The sequence below is a fragment of the Mus pahari genome, chromosome 19 (genome assembly GCF_900095145.1).
Source record: "Mus pahari chromosome 19, PAHARI_EIJ_v1.1, whole genome shotgun sequence".
Classification (NCBI taxonomy): domain Eukaryota; kingdom Metazoa; phylum Chordata; class Mammalia; order Rodentia; family Muridae; genus Mus; species Mus pahari.
Genome location: NC_034608.1, coordinates 43,698,666 through 43,719,529, shown reverse-complemented (window position 1 = coordinate 43,719,529; position 20,864 = coordinate 43,698,666). Strand labels below are relative to the sequence as shown.

Here is a 20,864-nt window from a genome sequence, read left to right as displayed (position 1 = left end):
CTGGAGAAATTAAGTTTCTGCTTTCCAGTTAAGAACAGGACTGGAGGGGACTGGGGGGATAGTTCAGCAGTTAAGATCACTTGTAGCTCTTCCAAAGGGCTGGGTCACAAACATGGAGGCACACAACTATCTTTAACTCCAGTTCTAGGGGCTCTGACACAGTCTTCTGCCTGTGTGGTGTATGCATACATGTATGCAAAGCACAACACATTAAAAATAAAGAAATCAAATAATAAAATTAAATCAAATCAAAAAATAAAGAAATCAGAAATAAATTTAAAGGTCTGGAATGGAAAGTAGAAACTGCATCACTTCTCAAGTGCTTGGTCACTTTTTACAAGTGGTGTGCCAAATGTTAGCACTTCCCTAACTTTGATGATTACTGTCTTAGTCAGGGTTTCTATTCCTGCACAAACATCATGACCAAGAAGCAAGTTGGGGAGGAAAGGATTTATTCGGCTTACATTTCCATACTGCTGTTCATCACCAAGGAAGTCAGGACTGGAACTCAAGCAGGTCAGAAAGCAGGAGCTGATGCAGAGGCCATGGAGGGATGTTCTTTACTGGCTTGCTTCCTCTGCCTTGCTCAGCCTGCTCTCTTATAGAACCCAAGACTACCAGCCCAGAGATGGCACCACTCACAAGGGGACCACCCCCCCTTGATCACTAATTGAGAAAATGCCCCATAGCTGGATCTCCTGGAGGCATCTCCCCAACTGCAGCTCCTTTCTCTGTAATAACTCCAGCCTGTGTCAAGTTGACACAAAATTAACCACTACAATTACGTTAAGCACAAGTCTTGAGCACTGGCAACACTGGGTGTCATGTAGCTCAGGGTGGCTCCAAACTCCTGATACAGCAAAGATGACGTTGAATTTTTTGCTCTTCCTGGTCTCTACATCCAAAACACCAGGATTACAGGCATGTATCACTACACACAGTATGCCGTGTGTGTGTGTGTGTGTGTGTGTGTGTGTGTGTGTGTGTGTGTATCTGTGTATGTGTGTATGTGTGTGTATGCGTGTGTGTATCTGTGTATGTATGTATGTGTGTGTATGTGTGTGTGTATCTGTGTATGTGTGTATGTGTGTATAAGTGTACGCGTATGTATGGTGGTAGGAACTTAACACAGACGTTTGTGAATGCCGGGCAAGCACTCTTATCAACTGAGCTAACAGTCTGAGCCCAGTCTTGACTAGTTTTTAAGACTTGTGTACACTTAAAAAATAAGTTTAAACCATACACATTGAGGAGTTGTGCATGTAGCTCAGTGATGGAGCACTTGCCTAGCAAGGGAAAGGCTCTGGGATTGGTCCTAAGCTCTGGGGAAAATAAAATAAATGATAAAATAACAACGACAACAACAACAAAAAGAGTAAAGCAAAGCAATGGAACCAGGAAGCTGAAGATATAATTCACACACACACATGTATATGTATATATATGTATGTATGTGTATACACATACATACATATATGATTTTTCAAGAAAGGGCTTCTCCATATAGACCTTGTTGTCCTGGAACTCATTCTGTAGACCAGGCTGGCCTTAGAACTCAGAGCTGAGTGCTGGGATTAAAGGTGTGTGCCACCACCACCTGGCTCTCATATTTTGAGAGAGTACATTGAACTAAAGTCCATCTTTAGTAATATCTCAACACAGAAGTCAGTATTGTCCTTGAATAACTTGTTTTACAGACAATAATTAAACTAACTTCAGTTTGAAACTCTTCATATACATTTAAATAACCTTAGAAAGTTTAACGCGTTGTCTTTGGGCATATTCGCTCAATATTTCAAATCCCTTCTCGTTGCCCCAGCCTCTCTGCCCTCATGTTTACTAAGGTCAGAGACAGCCTTGTGCTGGTCCCTAAGTTCATTCAGCTCCTCTTCTTACCATGGTAGCACAAAACCGTCAGTCAATGGGGAGTGGGTAAATTTATGCTAAGGAATTATAAACAAGTGCTCATAGAGGTCTTATCTATTTCATCTCTGTTCAGTTCAAACTGAATTTCATGTTTTCCACATTAACAATTCAACTTTAGATAAGATATGCTAGGAAGGAAGGAGACATAGGACCCCCATCTCCTCACCTTCTCATCACTTGTAACGCAATAACCACGTAATAGTAATGCAAACCTCAACATCCACATTAGTTACTGTGTGATAGGTGATCTTGATGGCTAAACTGATCGGACTGAGAAGTACCATGAAGCTAGTGGAGCAAACTTCTGTCTACATCTGTGAGAGCATTTCCAGAGATAGCTAAGGGAAAACACCCATTCTACATGCGGATGCTCTAAATGTGGATGCTGTCATCTGGTAGGCTAGGGGTGTTCGATGGAGTAAAGGCCAAAAAAGAGAGCCCACGAACATAGGCTCGCTTTCTCTCTCCGTCTTACCCGCTCTTCTCTCTCCCTCTCTTGCTAAAGCAAATTCATCCACACTTAAGTTGTTTTGCCCGTGTGCTTTGTATTGCTTACATGGTAGGAGTGCTGGCTGGTTACATGTCAACTAGACACAAGCTAGAGTCATCCGAGAGGAGAAAGCCTAAGTTGAGAAAGCGCCTCCCTCTGTGAGATCGGGTTGTAGGCAAGGCTGTGGGACATCTTAAGTAGTGGTTGATGGGGGAGGGCACAGACAATTGTGGGTGGTGCCATCCCTGGGCAGGTGGTCCTGGGTTCTATAAGAAAGCAGGCTGCGCCTGGCGTGGTGGCGCTCGCCTTTAATCCCAGCACTTGGGAGGCAGAGGCAGGTGGATTTCTGGGTTCGAGGCCAGCCTGGTCTACAGAGTGAGTTCCAGGACAGCCAGGGCTACACAGAGAAACCATGTCTCGAGAAAACCAAAAAAGAAAAAAGAAAAGAGAAATAAAGCAGGCTGCACAGCCATGAGGAGCAAGCCAGTAAGCAGTACCCCTCCATGGCCTCTGCATCAGCTCCTGCCTACAGGTTCTTGTCCTACTGGAATTCCTATCCTGGCTTCTATGGTGATTAACTGTGATGTGAAAGCTTTAATCCGAATAAACCCTTTCCTCCCCAACTTGTTTTGGTCACGGTGTTTCATCAAAGCAATAGAAACCCTAAGACAGTAGGTGTGCATACCAGCACGCAGGCATCATTTCTCTGGTTATGACATTAGTCTTTAAATTCATCAGTCATTACATTTTTGCCATGCCTCTTCATTCTCAACTTCTTACTTATAATTCACCTCTGTGTTTTTTTTTTTTAAGTTATCAACAGACATTTCTGAAAGGGGTGCTGTTTTCCCTTGCAGACTTATGATGATAAGATAAATTATGTATACTTTCATATAAGCTTCATATCGTCTTCTGGTATTGATCAATGCTACCGAGAAATCCAATGCTATTTTCTTTTACTTCCTTCTAAAAGCCTGTCTTTCTTCAGTGTCTACTCTCTTCTTATCCTTAAAGATCAGAAGCTGCTTCAAACATGACACAGGGTAGATCCATCTCTGTATGGACCAAGCTGGACCAAGAACCATGAGCCTACCAGGGAGGAAGCAACCATTACTGTCCCAGAATGCTGTGGGACACATCCTTAGGAATCTTTCCTAGGATTCCAGTGAGAAGTCCTCAGGCTCAAGGCAACCCACAGACGTGTTTTGTTTGACCTGGCAACTTTATTAATTGGGAGTCATTTCCCCTAGGGCACATATGTCTTTTCATCTGCGGATGCCAGACTTCAGTTCAAGTGTTTCTCTGGGGACACTCGTCAGATGTCCAGGCCACTGAATCAATAGTGTGCATTGTTTACCGTCTTTCTCCTTAGGGTATCTGATATTCTTCAGCCAGTCTTTCACTACAGGGCTGGCCTCCATGCTTCTGAATTTGTTCTGTCTTGTTCCCTGATACGGCTTCAGCTCCATAAGACGGTTTATTCTTCTGATATCGTTGAGCCTACTCTTTTCTAAGGTTTAATAATCTGTTAGTCACACATTTTTCATTCAAGGTTTTTAGAAATCGTTTTACTTCTGACAATTTCATACATGTATATAATATATTTCAGTCATTTCCACCTTCCCTCATTAGGCTTTCTCTCACTGAATCCGTTCTTCGTCCTGACAAGATCTGCTCCTACTTACGAGTCTTTTGTGTTCTTGTTGTCTTGGAGGTTTTGTGTTTGATTCCCTGGGTTGTTAGGATTGCTTCCATAAGCATGGGTGAGGAGATGTTTACTGCCATGGGCGAGTTACCACTGGCTATTCCACCGGTAGTCAAAATATTCTATAAAGGATCATGTTAGATTTTTATATGCTCATTTGTACTTCTTCAAACAAGGAGGTATTTTTCTTAACTTTTTTGTTGTCGTTCCCTTTGGCCAATTACATTTAACAGTTTATATCCATGGTGTTCTGTAACAACCTTTTGTTAGTGTGTGTGTGTGTGTGTGTGTGTGTGTGAAATTTAAGCCTAGGCACCATACAGATTTCTTTCTAGTTAATATTCAAACTTGAATAGTATCAGCTGGGCAGTGGTGGCACATGCCTTTAATCCCAGCCCTTGGGGACAGAGGCAGGTTATCTCTGTGTTTGAGGCTAGCCTGGTCTACAGAATGAGTTTTGGGACAGTCTGGGGTACCCAGAGAAACTCTGTCTTGAACCCCCCCCGAAATTTTTCTTGAATGGTATTAATCGTTAGCTGAAAGATTGTGCAAGTACAGGATGGCGAGGCAGGGGGATAATCATAACTTTGATTTGGGGGTGTCATTTCCAACATCCTCTCAAAGAAATCTGCTATTTTTGTGGTTAAAGCTCTTTAAGGGTTTTTGGTTTTGTTTTGGTTTTTTGGTTTTGTTTTGTTTGTAATGTTTCCTTTTGTTGTTGTTTACATTCTCCAAATCAATGCGGTTCAGAATGGAATCCTCTCACTCCTCTGATGGCTTCTCCTTATTTCTCTGAATGAATCCCTGCCGTAGACTTCCTTTCCTTGAAGTCCTGCGTATCCAGCATGTTCCCACGCTTACAGAGTTGAAAAAGAGACTTCAGAGAATCAGAGACACGCCCAGACCAGCAGCCCCTGCTCTAGCAGGCAGCAGCTAAGTGGGACATAAACTCAAGCAGGAAGTTCGGTAAGGTAGCGCAGGTCGAGACCCGGAGACTCAGAGGGCAGACACCTGAGGCTTCCTCGGGCAGTATCTCCATGATTCCCTGCAACCCAGCACCCGCTGTAGTAATTAGACCAAATAAAACATGTCTTCAGGCCTCGGGGAGCCCGAGAACTTCTCATTGGAAGTAAGGGTGGAGGATATCTTAGTGGCGTCTCTAGAATTCTGGGATAGCAATCGTTGCTTCTGCCCCAGAAAGAACAAAAGAACACGACTCTTGGTCCAGTGCTCTCAAGCAGAGATGGAGTTGTCCTCTCTGCTGTGACACTTCAGGAAAAAAATCTCTTTCCTCCCTGAACACTCAGACGAAGTGAGGCTGGTTTCCAAAAATGTCCAAGGTTCTAACAGAGTTTGCATTCAGTATTTGATCATTTTCTTTTCTTTTTTATAAGATTTATTTATTTATTTCATGGCTCTGTCTTCAGGCACACCAGAGGACGGCACCAGGTGCCCATTACCATGTGGTTGCTGGGATTTGAACTCAGGACTTCTCTTAGAGCCGTCAGTGCTCTTACCCGCTGTATACATTTTTATAGTTATCATTAGGTTAATTTGAGAGAGACCCTCAAGTCAAAAGGATTTTTACTGTTTCCTTTTTGTTTCTTTGAAGACTTGTGGTCTGAAGCCTTTTAGCACTGTTACCCCCCACCCCCACCCCACCCCCGCAACGTCTGATAACTCAAATGTCCTCCAGCAGTGAACCCCGGAACCCTTTCTGTTGAGGAAACTTACAGTGCCCTAATTAGCAGAGCAGATACAAGCCCTTCCCTGTGGCCATTTCCAGAAGAATGAGGCTGGCTCCAGCTCTCTTCTTTTCCAATAGCCACTCAACTGCTCCCCAGTAACCATCCAGTTTTCGTAAGTCTGGAACTCTCTCGTTGGCTTCCCTTCCCCAGTTCTGGAGATGAAACCCACAGCCCTGGACAGGCAAGCGCTTCTACCACTGGACTGTACCTCAGCCGTAGCTTCTCCATTCTTTCACGTTTACACAGTTATTCAAAATTTAAGAATCCTCAAACCTCCACGAAGATTTATCAATAAATCTTATGCTTCATATGTCATAGACCTTTAGACCTGAAGAGATTTTTTTCCCCCTGACACCAGATATAGATATAATGAAAGAGGAAACAAAGCAATCTTGATAGTGGGAGATAAAAACAAAATTATGATAAATGAGGGTAGGAATTAAAACCAAAAGGTAAAAATAAGAAAAGGAACCTCTGGCGTGGTCCCTCTCCAGTTTCAAAGAAAGGATGGTCACACTGGTGGATGTCGTTAGAGACTACAAAGATGCTCACACTGGTCTACGCCACTGGGGACCGCGAGGATGCTCACATTGGCAGATGCCCCCATTGGCGGATGCCATCAGGGACTGTGAATTGCTTACCAGGTGAAGGAATCCTGCTGCCGTGAACCAGGTACTGATAACTATTGACAACAGTTTGGAAAGCTTCACTGAATTGCTAAAAGAACAAGGACAAAGAACTGTTAGGTCTCTGCAGGCAGGCAGGTTCTTAATCAATGCAAACACACAGCCCTCCAGGGCTCAGCTTTCTGCTCATAGTGTGGCTCAGAGATTGGAAGGCACAGCATTGCCTGGGGCTCTGCCCAGCCCTTCCGGTCAGCATGGCTACAGGGCCTCTGTATCATTCGTGTATGAGCTATGAACTTCAGAAACACAGCAGGAAACTCACCTGGTGTCGTGTGTATGTGTGTGTGTGTGTGTGTGTGTGTGTGTGTGTGTTTGGTTTTTTTTTTTTTTGGTTTTTTGGTTTTTTTTTTTTGGTTTTTTGAGACAGGGTCTCTCTGTCTAGCCCTGGCTGTCCTGGAACTCACTTTGTAGACCAGGCTGGCCTCGAACTCAGAAATCCGCCTGCCTCTGCCTCCCCAGTGCTGGGATTAAAGGCATGCACCACATGTATTTCTTTGAACGTTACAGATTTTACCGTATCACCCACCAGCCTGGTGTTTTAGAGGCATGAATGCGGATCAATAGTCAATCGATTTGTAAGGATATAACTTTGTCTGATGTAGTGGGACAAAATGGCAGGAGCCCAGATGTGGACTTGTAATACAAGATGTGAATAGATTACAGGGATGTCATGCATATGCTGAACCTATACCAGAATCATTGAAACAAAAGTATCAAAGAGGATAAAGTTTGTCAAGAAAAGCCTTAGAGTTTAGCCGAAAAAGCTTTGGTTTCTGACCTGGCCATTTACTGTGTAAAAATAGTCTTTCCAGCTTTGACTTCTTCATAATGCATAGTTAACATTGAGATGCACCTAGCCTATAATATGGATACTTCTAATACGAATGCAGTCGGGAGGCAGAGGCAGAGGCAGGTGGATTTCTGAGTTTGAGGCCAGCCTGGTCTACAAAGTGAGCTCCAGGACAGCCAGGGCTGTACAGAGAAACCCTGTCTCAAANGAAAGTCCTGAGTTCAAATCCCAGCAACCACATGTTGGCTCATAACCATCTGTAATGAGATCTGACACCCTCTTCTGGTGCATCTGAAGACAGCTACAGTGTACTTAGATATAATAATAAATAAATCTTAAAAAAAAAAAGAATGCAGCACTGTTTTAAAGGAGAAAGAAAGACTTTTATTATTGTCTTTTGAAGATATTAAGTTGCACTCTTTTTATTTATCTGTAATGCTAGGTTACCTAGGAACCCGGGACCTTGAATATGGTAGGTGAGCAGTCTCCTGTTCTACTGCTCCAAGCGATAGCTCACTGCTGCTGACAGACATCTCTCATGCTCTGAGGAACTGTTGGTTATCCCTCTAGACCTGAGGAGGTGTTTGCTTTGCTAGCCAACAAGAGGTGACTCTCTAATTGATTACTTTTATTCTTTCACAATTGTATACATGTATAAAATGCATGTTGATTACTCTCTCCCACAATCCTCACTTACGATCCTGCCAATCCCCACCCTCCCAGTCTCTTTCCCAGACTCATGACTCTTGATTTAACTAGAGCTGTCTTCTGAGCAGTACATTGGAATTACCCATGGGAGCCTAGTGGCGTCACCGCTGGGTACACAACTGACTCTCCATCTCCCCAACCTATCAGTATCCCATGGTTCATCAGGGAGGGGGAGGCTCAAAGGGCACTGCCCCTCACTCCATGCCTGATTGTCAACAGACATATTCTTGTGCAGACCCAGGGCACACAGCCACAGCTACTGCGAGCTCACAGTTGCCATGGCTGTGTCTTGCCCAGAAGAAACGTTTGGCAGCCCGTCTCCCAATTTCCTAGCTCTTACACTCCTTCTGCCTCCTCTTCCACAACACTCCCAGAACCTTAGAGGGATGGAATACATTTCTCGTTTGGGGCTAAGCACTCATAGATCACTTATCAGCGCTCTACACAGCCACAAGTCTCTGCATTCCTCACTGATCAGTAGAAAAGACGGTGTCTCTAAGTCTGAGAGTAGCATTTGACTGCCAGTATAAATGTAAGTAACCGAGAAGACAGCATTACACTATGAAATATAGTTAAAAAATAGCATTCTGCCCATGTGCCCTTTGCCTTCCTTAGTGCAGATGATCTTCCTTGTCATGGGTTTTTAACCAGATTCACAGAACCAGGAATGGATTCCCACCCATGGTACGGGTCTCTAATCCAAGCAGAGAGCAGTTGGTTAGGCCCATGACAGCAATGCCACTGCTGCACAAGTGGGCACATGTGGTGGTTTGAGTACGCTTGGCCCAGGAAGCGGCACTATGAGGAGGTGTGGCCTTGTTGGAGGAAGTATGTCACTTTGGGGGTGGGGGTGGGGTGGGGGAGCTTTGATACCCTTTTCCTAGCTGCTTGGAAGCCAGTTTTCTCCTGGTTGCTGCCTGTAGAACTCTCAGCTCCTCCAGCAGCACCATGCCTGCCTGGAAGCTGCCATGCTTCTCACCATGATAACAATGGACTGAGCCTCTGAACCTAGAAGCCAGCCCCAATTAAATGTTGTCCTTTATAAGAGATGCCTTGGTCATGGTGTCTCTTCACAGCAGTGGGACCCCTAAGACACCCATCTTGCCTGGCAAGTTGGTCTTGTAGTACACAGAGTTCACGCCTGGGTAAGCCAGGTGCCTTTTCTACTGTGTACCTTGCACAGTGTCTTCAGAGGGGGACTGTGAAAGCTGGCCAGCAGAGAGGGAGCTTTTCAGCTCACACCCATGCTGATTTCTCTATAGTGTATAACAAAGGTATGCAGTGTCTTCAGCAACTTATCACCTTTGATAAGTTTGAGAGCAATGACAAGAGGCTATACGGTTTGGAGGGTCTCTGATCCCAACCAGGAACTCCTTGGGAGGTAGTCCACCTCTGCCACCAGAGTGCATTTAACAATCCACAGCTTCTAGGAACAGCTTTTGCCAGCCACGCCCCGAGAGAGACGCAATTCTCAATAACAAAGGTATAAAGTCAAAGCTGACTGTTTTCTTCGTTCTGGTCTTTTTGGTTTTGTTTTGGGTAGAGAGATCTGGGATTAAAACCAAAGCCGACTTTAAGGACTGCAGAATTTTCGGCCAGGGTGCTAAAAGACAAATGAGTGGGTGACAGGCACCACAGATGCTGAGTGGGCGACGGGCACCACAGATGCTGAGTGGGCGACGGGCACCACAGATGCTGAGTGGGCGACAGGCACCACAGATGCTGAGTGGGCGACGGGCACCACAGATGCTGACGGAGTTCCTAACTTTCACCCTGGAATCCTGGTGGGGCACAGGGAGCCGCCAGGCAAGCATGCCAGACAGGGCGGAACTTACCTGGTCTTGATGACTTGTAGGATCTGTAAGATTTTAGGGAGTTCGAGCAACCGCAGAGCTCTTAGAAACCTCAAACCTACAAAGCAACCGGGAGAAAGTCAGTCGCCTGAACTCCAGTGTGATTGAGATGCATAAGCTGTGCTTTCCTGAGACACTTCAATATCGTGTGTTGTAATGTCACAGGTTTAAGGACTGGGAGTTAAAATCCTGGTCCTGAACATTTACTAACTACTGTTAACTATGGCACCCACTTCCGTAGTTCCTCATCCATGAAATGAGGATTGCAATAGGATCCACCTTACAACACTGTGAATCCCATCTTAAACGTGTGGAAGCTGGCCTTGTATGTAACAGGCACTATTCTTTCTACCCAAATCTTCTTTAGAATTTATAGGAAACTTTAAATGGGTCCACCAAGCTCCTGATTATTCGGCTTCTCAGTAATCCTAGTTCTCCTTTTTTTTGCTAGCAACAGCAAGAAATAGAATTAATGTGTATTTTAAAAACAATAAATAAAATATCAAATTTTATTAAAACCCCATGCACTGTTAATACACTCACCTTAAAGATAACACAACTAATGAACAGTCCCCCACACACACAGCATATTTGAATATGATGATTGGCCTTGAGAAACCAGAGGCGGTCATTCCTTGAGTCCATATGAGATCCCATCCTAAGGGTCCACAGGTGCTAGAGCCTTGCCCCTCTGGCTGTAGATGTAGTTATTCCATCAACAACTACTGGACACCTGCTGTATACCAGGCATATTGCTACATCTTGGGATCAAGAAATGATTTCTGGTCATTCTGGTGGTGACATGTCTGAGCACTCGTGAGGCAGAGGCAGGTGGGTCTCCATGAGGTCAAGGCCCGCCAGAGCTACTTAAGGAGATCCTATCTCAAAACAAAACAAAACAAAACCAAAACCAAATGTTTCTGTAAATGCAGTACAAAACTCTACAGTCTGTGGGAAGCCACATTCACCATTATAAGATGGCACCTGAGCCCGAAGGGCGTCGGCCAACTAACTGACAACTAACTGACAACTGTTGTGCACATGCTCAAACAGCACAGATGATGAGTCACAGCTCAAGCCCGGAGCATGCAAATGAGGGCACCAATCATAGAGTGACACATTCCTCTTAGGCCTATTTAAGCAGCACCAGTTTTCAGGCTTGGGGTCTTTTCGCTTCAGCAATAAAACCTGTTTTAAAAACGTCTGCAGAAGAATCCTGTTGTGGCGCGTCTTTCTTGTTGGCAAGTTAGGCGATCGAGACAACAGTCAAGAGAGTGAGCTCTTCCAAATGTCAGTGGTGTGTTTAGGGAGATAAATATTCTAAATGGATGTTAAGCAGTTTGAGGTTAAAGCAACATTGGTACCGATTACCGATTGCCACAGCACACTTACCTAGCCAATTACTCTTCAGATAATAAGAAATAAAGGTTGGCGGGATGGTAAAAATGTCTACGATCGAATTCATCTCCAACCAGAACTTGATCTTGTCTTCAGCTGCCCAAAACTGAAATGGAAGTAAGACGCCCACATTATATTACCCATGGGATTTAAAAAAAAAAAAAAAAAACTTATTTATGCATGTTAAATGTGTTTTGTATGTAGTTAAGCTTGCACGTTTGAATGTGTACCACGTGCAAGCATGGTGCCCATAGAGGCAAGGAGAGGGTGTCAGATCATCTGGAACTGGAATTATGACAGCTGTGAGCTGGCATGTAAGAACAGGACATCTATCAAAGCATCTACCTGCCATTTGGAATTTTGAAGGGACCGTGAAGGATAATTACTGCTTTCCTGTACGCCAATCATTAACTGAAGACTTAATTGCATGCTATTTAACATGTGCACAAATATATACATTTGTAAGAATACACAAATGCATACACATTACATAAAGAGATGGTACCTTGGGTTGAGCTTGGTGATACACACTTTTATTTAATTTTATTTTATTTTTACTTTTTGGGTTTGTTTGTTTGTTTTTGTTTTGTTTTGTTTTGTTTGAGGCAGAGTTTCTCTGTACAGCCCTGGCTGTCCTGGAACTCACTCTGTAGACCAGGCTGGCCTCGAACTCAGAAATCTGCCTGCCTCTGCCTCCCAAGTGCTGGGATCATAGGAGAGCGCCACCACTGCCCAGCGACACATATTTTTAATCTCAGCACTTGGGAGGCAGAAGCAGGCAGATCTCTGTGAGTTTGAGGTCATCCTAGTGTACACAGAGAGTTCCAGGACAGCCAGCTCTATAGAATGTGACAAGTCTCAGAGACAACCAACCAGCGAAAGCAAAGCAAAAGAGAGAGGGAGAGAGAAAACGTACTTTTTAATGCGTGTTCTATTGATGAGCATATAGTCATTTTACTTAGCAGACCTCAACTCTCACACTCTAAACATTTTGAGCTTTCTATTGTTCCTAGAGCTTTCTGTTATATCTATACATACAATGTATACATTAATAGAAGTCGTAATTCTTACATATGTTTCTTTTTATACATTGGTGTACATGTCATGTACATACAGCTTATTATCTGTGATTAGTGAACATACATGGTTTAGGACGGTCTCCAGTGAAAAAGTCACAGCTTGAAAAAAAGTTTGCCCGGCCATCGCATCTCTGAGCTTCCTAATTTAGATTAAGAATGCTCAATTTGGGGCTGGAGCTATAACTCGATGTGTAAAAGCACTTGCTGCTCTTGCAGGGGACCCAGATTCAGTTCCCAGCACGCGGATGGTGACTCAACAACCATCTGTAACTTCAGTTCCAAGGTATCTGTCACCCTCTTCTGGCATCTATGTTGCTGCATGCAAGTGTGCAGGCATACATGAAGACCCAACACCCATACACATGAAATAAAATAAGTAGAACTTATAAACACTTGAGAAATAAATCAAGAGCTCAAAAAGTAAGATGAGAGACATGCCATTAGTATAACTGACATTTCAGTTTCTCCTAGCTTCTGGTTGTCGGTAAAGTTTCCCTGGTGGAAGACCAGAATCCAGGAAGGATTGCAGAAAGTGTGTTTAGTGATGTAGTCATTCTTAGGTGTGTCAAAATTCTGGACCTGGTTTACACACTCAAGAACAGAAGATGTAAGATTTAGGTCTGGTTAAATATTTAATAACTTGGAGCATAGGTCTTCTACCCTTAGAGTCTGAGACACAAGGGAGTTTGAGCAACTAAGGAGCACTCAAGTCTCTTTATATTGCTGTCTGGGGGGGGGGGGGGGGCGCGGTAGTTATCGCTTTACCTAGGTACTTACCCTCAACCCAAAATAGAAGCTAAAGAAAGCGTTGAAACTCAAATCCACATGAACAATTTTGTCTTCATATGAAGAACACCTTCGAACAGGGCTGGAAAGAAATGGGAACATTTTTTTTTTTTTTGCCAAGATAATAAACGTTAGGCCGGGCGTGGTGGTGCACGCCTTTAATCCCAGCACTCAGGAGGCAGAGGCAGGCGGATTTCTGAGTTTGAGGCCAGCCTGGTCTACAAAGTGAGTTCCAGGACAGCCAGGGCTATACAGAGAAACCCTGTCTCAAAAAAAAACCAAAAAAAAAAAAAAAAAAAGATAATAAACATTTAAAAACCTATGTCTACAGAGCAGAGATCAAGGCGGGGTAGGCAATGCACCTACAGAATGGTCCATGCAAGACTCATGTTCATACCTTCTTCTTGGGACTGGAACTATAAGTATATATATAGTATATAGTATATGGTATATGGTATGTGGTATATAGTATATAGTATATAATTATATATTATATAATATATATAATATTATATATATATATATATATATATATATATATATATATATATATATACCACTAGACCACACATGGAGCTCAGAGTAGTAGAAGGTCTCACCACTCTGTTACAGAGTCAATTTTGTTACGTGGGGATCCAGAGCCTCGAAGGTTATTATTATATGGTCCTTTCTTGTTGAAAACCCATCTATCTACACAAGATCTTTCAGTTCCTCTCTCTACCCCTTTGAGACAAGGCTACTCGAGATCAAACAAATGGATTTGAAACAAATTCAAAGATAGCTTCTAAAAGGCATGTTAGGAATTCTTCATTTTTACCCCAGGTGGGTATTTAATGTAATTCTCAGAGGCCTGGCATGAAGGTTAATTCACACCAGTTTTAGGTTGTTTTTTTTTTTTTTAAAAAAACGCTGTCTTAGCCTTGATTTATATAAGGGGGTGACATCAGAGAAGTGATCCAAGGTTAAAGCCCCAAATCCTCAAAGGTCTCTGAAGCATGAGGGGCTCTGAGACACCTCAGGACTTCTAGAATTCAAATGCTTCCTAAGAGGCCCCATAGGAGGAAAAAACCCTGGAGGTTTAGCATTCCAGACGGTCTGAAGAGCAACTGTATATCCCACCCCAGCACTAGCAATGGAGTTGACAAGATACAAAGTGTGATGATTTCTATATGCTTGGCTCAGGGAATGGCAGGATTAGAAGGTGTGACCCTGTTGGAGTGGGTGTGTCACTGTGGGTGTGGGCTTTAAGACCCTCACCCTAACTGCCTGGACGTCAGTATTCTGCTAGCAGCCTTCAGATGAAGATGTAGAACTCTTAGCTCTGCCTGCACCATGCCTGCCTGGATGCTGCCATGCTCCCGCCTTGGTGATAATGGACTGAACCTCTGAACCTGTAAGCCAGCTCCAATGAAATGTTGTCCTTTATAAGACTTGCCTTGGTCATGGTGTCTGTTCACAGCAGTAAAACCCTAACTAAGACACAGGGCAAAGGCATGCATTTAGAAACAGAACTGGAGTTGGTGCTTACTGAGAGAGAGCTACTACTACCTGGTTACCATTTTCATTGACTTCTGTGGGGGGAGGGGTTTGGGAGGGGACGGTGTGCGTGCGTGAGAGCAAAGCTGTATTTGACATCCCTGAAGAGAAAATTCTAAAGCAATTAAGTTTCTCATAAAGCAGGCAAGAGTGGCCAGGGGTTTTTACTCACTCCATTGAATTGATGAAATAGATCACAAGAGACCCGATGCTTAGTACAAAGACGAGGATCACCTGCAAACCGAAAAGGAGGCGAGAGATGCAAGTTTATTTTATCGGCACAGAATAAACGAGCCCACAAAATGGTGTCTTCTATTTTTTTTTTTTTTTTTTGGTTTTTTCGAGACAGGGTTTCTCTGTGTAGCCCTGGCTGTCCTGGAACTCACTTTGTAGACCAGGTTGGCCTCGAACTCAGAAATCTGCCTGCCTATGCCTCCCGAGTACTGGGATTAAAGGCATGCACCACCACGCCCAGCGGTGTCTTCTATTTTAAATGAGGTAAATGTTGTTGTGTATATTTATTATGTGCAGGGAGGGGAGAGGAGGAAATGGTTTTGCCTTACCTTTGTATGGGCAGCTCAGCATTCACACCTTCATTTATGCCTGTATTCATTCATTCATTCATTCATTCACTGAAGAAAAGTAGACTAAGGGACCCATTGTACTTACCCAGTTTTAACTCTCACCCACTTCAGAATAAGCTGGGGTACCTACCCTGCCTGCTCCTCCTAGAGTTTAGCAAATGTTTACCAAGGGCTTAGCATGTGGCAAATGCAATGTAGCTTCATTTCATGATAGAAATGAGCGCTCATAAATAACAGACTTGGACTCAAACTGCCCAGGATGGCTCCTGAAGGACATTTCCCGACCCGGGAAAATGTTCTGTGAGGAGATAGGGAGTGCTCCTGCTATACCAGCTTATCTGGTATGGGAAGCAGACCCTTGCAGAGCAACACAGTCAGGAAGCTGCCTTCGAGAAGCCTCCAGCAGAGCTGTGTGAGACCTTTGTGAGCTTCCCTGATTTTTCTCAGGTAGGCTCTAGATAATTAAGCACCCCTCTGGTAATTTCTAATTTTCAAACCATCACGGTTTTGTCTGGCTTGATGGTCCACACCTTCAATCCCAGCGCTAAGAAGGCAGAGGCAGGTGGATCTCTAGGAGTTTGAGGCCAGCATGGTCTATACAGAGAGGCCAGCCAGAAGTACCTAGCGAGACCCTATCTCACCAAACAGATTGTTAAATATGTCTAGGTTGGTGTAGTTTCAATGATAAAATTCAGAATTTTATTTACAATGATATGTTCGCTCTGTTCTACCTCAGATAGAATTGGGGTGGGTCTCTTACGTTCTTTTCTCTTAACCACTTGTGCTTGTGACTATGGGTCTTTGCTCTGTCACCGGCTAGGCTAGTGGTGGCCTCTCTGCAGGAGGCATACAGGTCTTTCTGCTCGCAGACAAGCACTGGGGAACCTGGAAGGTTAGCACTCACACGATTGTTCCTTCAAGGGACAAAATGCTATAGTTGTTATCCATCCAGGAGGCTGGGAGTGGGTGAGTTTGCTAGTCTGGCGACCTTTGCTCTATCTATGCGGCCAGAGATTTTCCTGGCCCTAGGTCATCCCCTAGAGCCATCAGCCAACGTATAGCTAAAGACTTATCTTTAGGAACCATACTTAATTCACTTTGTTTCTTAAAGTGATTTGTTTGCTTTGTTGTGCACACCACGGACTTGAGCTAGTCATCACCGGGATCGTTTTCACCCGCTTGTGCTGAGCTTAAACACGAGCAAAACAATCCCCTGTGGGTGAGGGGTCAGACTCCTGAAGCTTGAGCCAACTCGGGCTACTGAGTGGTGTGTGTTGAGAGGAACTGTCTTCTTGCCTCCCACCGCACCTCTTTCTGCAGCCCGTTAAGGGCACAGAGACCCCCCTAAAGGCGCTCTTACACGGACTGGTGTTATCATGACGCCCTTGGCTAGGAGTTCTCCAGCATGGAGAATTCAGTGTTTACTCTTGTGAAGTGGGGTTCTCTGGTGGGGGTGAGGTGGGGTGAACAGAGTCAGGGTGTGTGTGTGTGTGTGTGTGTGTGTGTGTGTGTGTGTGTGTGTATGTGTGTGTGTATGTGTGTGTGTATGAATATCCTAAAAGGTTGATTGGAGCATTGTAATTATAGAGACTTGAAATCCAGAGACAAAATAATTTTGGGCAACGTGAAAGTGTAAGCTGAATAAACCCTTTCCTCCCCAACTTGCTTCTTGGTCAGGATGTTTGTGAAGGAGTAGAAACCCTGATAGGTAGGAAGGATTTGAGGGAGAAGAAACTGATCAGAATATATTGTATAAAAAAATTTTTTAGTTTAAAAAAAGAACTGGAAAAATTGTCTTGGGTTTTTTTTGTTGTTGTTATTTGTTTTTTGTTTTTTAAGTTCATGCAACCATTTCTGTGTTGAAGCACAGCGTTCTGAACCCACAATCCATCTCCCAGGCTCTACTTACTCACATGTGGCTCAAAACCAACACTCAGAGTCAACAGCCTCAGGGATTGTTTCATTGATGTTTGGGAATTTCAAACAAGTTCTCCTCGAATTCAGTAAATGCATCTCTAGATCTTCTTACCACTAACATGCTATTCAGTTCATCAGTGAACAAAGACAAAATCCGTCTTATAGAATAGAGAAACAGCTTGGTATTTAAGAGTATTTACTGTTTTTCTACAGGACCCAAGTTCAATTCCCAGCACCCCTATCAGGCAGCTACACGGAACTCTGGCTCTAGGTGACCCAATGACCTCTTCTGCAATCTGTGGACTCTCCACTCATGTGGCATACACACAGGCACAGAGATAATCATTTAAGAAGGGCTTGGTGGCCCACGATTTAAATTCTAGCGCTTGGGGAGTAGAAAGGGGTGGATCTCGGTGAGTTCAGGTCTTGCCAGCTCCACATACAGTTTTAGGGCAGCCAGGGATACACAGCAAAGCTCTTGCCTCAAATATATATTTTTTTTAAATCTATGTTTTATCTAATGGGATCAGGACCACACAGCAGCTGTGGCTGCCAGCACACAGAAATGACATGGAGATAGGAAGGGAGTGGTCAGAGAAAAGAATGGGGTCAGCAAGAGTCGGAGGAAAAAAGAGGGTAATGGGGTGAGTTGCTTTAATATATTGTACACATGCACTTAATTATACATAAAAAAATAGCTGTTTCTTAAACAGCCCAGGACCTGCAAATGCAAGGATCAGCTCATTTTTCATTGCTTAATATGCCCTGAGTGGTTTACACGGATTATTATATAATTCTCTATAATACTTCAAGAGGGCCTTATAAATCTGCTTTGCAGTGATAGTACACAGTTGAAATCCAATTTATAAAAATCAGCTTAGAAAAAGTCAGTACACATAGGCTGGAGAGATGGCTCAGCGGTTAAGATCACTGACTGCTCTTCAGAGGTCCTGAGTTCAAATCCCAGCAACCACATGGTGGCTCACAACCATCTGTAATGGGATCTGATGCCCTCTTCTGGTGAGTCTGAAGACAGCAATAGCGACAGTGTACTCACATATATAAAATAAATAAAGCTTTTAAAAAGAAGAAAAAGTCAGCACAACGTAGGTTGAATTTGGGAAGCGAACCCCAAGCCTGACTACCCTCCTTAAGGTTGGAACAAGAAGCACCCTAGCCAGTCTATGACCTGCTACCAGCTGACATTTTCCGGACCAAGATGACTCCCCAACTCTGCTCTGCCCTGTATCCCTCAAAGGCCTGAGAACACTGACCTGCCAGACCAGGCTTAACCCAAAAGAGACTGGAGAGGATCAGCTCACACAGTTTGTGGCATTGAGGACAGCTGAGAAGAGTATGGGCACCAAGGGACAAGAGATGGCTGTCACTTAGACGCTATGATTGACCAAGATTGGCCTGTGGTCCTCCTCTGTGCTGACTTGGCCCATCAGCATCCATTGAAAAATCCTGGTAAATAAAAAACGAAGTATGTGCAGCCGGGCAGTGGTGGCACAAGCCTTCAATCCCAGCACTTGGGAGGCAGAGGCAGGCAGATTTCTGAGTTTGAGGCCAGTCTGGTCTACAGAGTGAGTTCCAGGACAGCCAGGGCTACAAAAAAAAAAAAAAAAAAAAAAAGATGTTCTCTAATAAAGACAAGAACAGAAGCCCGGTCTATGACATTTGCAAGAGACACAGTTCAGAGAAAATAGGACAGAAGGATGAAAGAAAGCAAAAGTATGCTCCATATTATGCTGATACTATATTGTAAGACATGCCGGAAGAAAAAAACAGTCCTTATTGGCTAAGGGAGCTAACAAGACAGTTTAATAAAAAAACAAACCCATAAATGAAGGTTTTGGCACGTCCTTTTCAGTTGTTCAGCAAACAATTAAGGACATTGAAAATACATACACACCCTTGCCACCGATGTCAGACAGGAGAGCTGGCCCAGGAGGAGGAGAGCAGGCATATTGGCCATGTCCTTCACCAGCTGCAACCCTGGAAATAGCAGGGTCCTTCCCCTAACCTGGGCAGCAGGACAGAGCTGGCCTTTGGCATTGGAGACGCTCGTGAGTTGGCCCCAAGATCGTGAGAGCTGGCGGGCTGACCTCTCAGGCCCAGATCCAGGGCTTTGAATCAGCTCACCCCAACATCTACCCCATCAATGAACTGCTGGAGTGCATGAAGGGACCGGTCCTACAGATCCCATGACATGGGGTAACATCTGGATCTCTGAGAGGATTCTCAGTGAGGACCCAGTATTGATAGAGTAGCAGAAGCCAGAGGCCTCGTACCAGATTAAAAGTCATTGCAATGAACATTTGCAACCAAAGAAGAGTGGACACAAGGACACACTGAGACACACTACAGCTTCCGCAACAAGATTTTTTTTTCCTTGTTGTGGGGAAGATTGCAAGGATAGGGGGTGGATACGAGGGGAGGAGGAGATGAGTGAGATTGGGGTACATGATCCACCAAGTACCAATACAAAATTTTTAAAAAATACATATAACCCAATTAGTATTGCATGGGTATCAACCAACACATATTCTTTCGAAATCCAATAAATGGTTGTAAAAGTTGATTATGTACTAGAGGGAATGGCATATTTCTCATCCTTGGACTACAACCATTTTTAGAAAATAAGAAAAATTGGCCACTTAATCTAAGCCCCTCTCCTCTATGGGAAAATTGAAGCTTACAATAGATGTTTTTCTAGTACTTATGTCCAGGCACTCATCTATCTGTAAAGCACAAAATGTACCCAACTCTGTACTAATAAAGCGTTCATTCTAGCAGAGAAGCCAGCAGTATGTGTAAACTCTAATAATGTTGCTAACTTTGAGAAAAGTGAAGCAGAATGATGACGAGGGAGTCCTACGTGCAGGGCTTGATGTAGCTAAGATCACCACGGAAGAGAAGAGATGCCTGCTGGTGTGGTTAATACGGAGGGGGACTACAGTCACGTTCCTGGCTATGGTCCGTCAGCACCAGAACAGTGAAAGTGAACTCACCAACACTTGCCCCACGATGGTCTGTGCAGAAAGGAGCATTTCGATACGCTCACGAAATACTCCATGAAAGTAAAGTTTCCTCAAAGGATTAGCCTCGATTCTACGTGATGAAAATAGTTCCTGTGAGGGGGGAAAGAGAACGGGCAGAGTGAGCTCAAGAGAAACTAGTCTGCTTCGGGTTGAGGGAGGAGCTTCAGGTTGAGGGAGGACCTTCGGGTTCAGGGAGGTGCTTCAGGTTGAGGGAGGTGCTTATCATGCTATTAATCAGAAATTCTTCTACTTCCCTCAACCCAGGAAATGAATACTATGAAGACTGAACATTTCCTGAAGCAATCAACTAAAGAGATTTCTAAATGCTACAAACTCTATACAAACACATTGAACACACTCAGATGCACACATGCACACACACATACATGTACACACATCCACGTGCACACACAGAGAGAGAGAGAGAGAGAGAGAGAGAGAGAGAAAGAGAGAGGGAGAGAGAGAGAGACTGTCCATCATATCCTTTAACCCATCGTCTCAGAATTCTTCCCCCAATAGTTTTATGATATTGTTTAAGGTCTTGTTTTTAAATTTTTATTGCCGGGCGTGGTGGCGCACGCCTTTAATCCCGGCACTCAGGAGGCAGAGGCAGG

At 44.0% G+C, this 20,864-nt stretch overlaps 1 protein-coding gene across 1 annotated transcript in view; it reads right to left on the bottom strand.

Moving 5' to 3' along the window:
• Nucleotides 1–20,864, bottom strand: part of Kcnu1 (potassium calcium-activated channel subfamily U member 1) — a 76,811-nt gene that overhangs the window by 53,733 nt on the left and 2,214 nt on the right. The window contains 6 exon segments of the mRNA XM_021219816.1: nucleotides 6,511–6,586; nucleotides 9,889–9,964; nucleotides 11,299–11,410; nucleotides 13,161–13,251; nucleotides 14,878–14,939; nucleotides 20,221–20,340. Of these exon segments, the coding sequence (XP_021075475.1) occupies nucleotides 6,511–6,586; nucleotides 9,889–9,964; nucleotides 11,299–11,410; nucleotides 13,161–13,251; nucleotides 14,878–14,939; nucleotides 20,221–20,340 (537 nt within the window).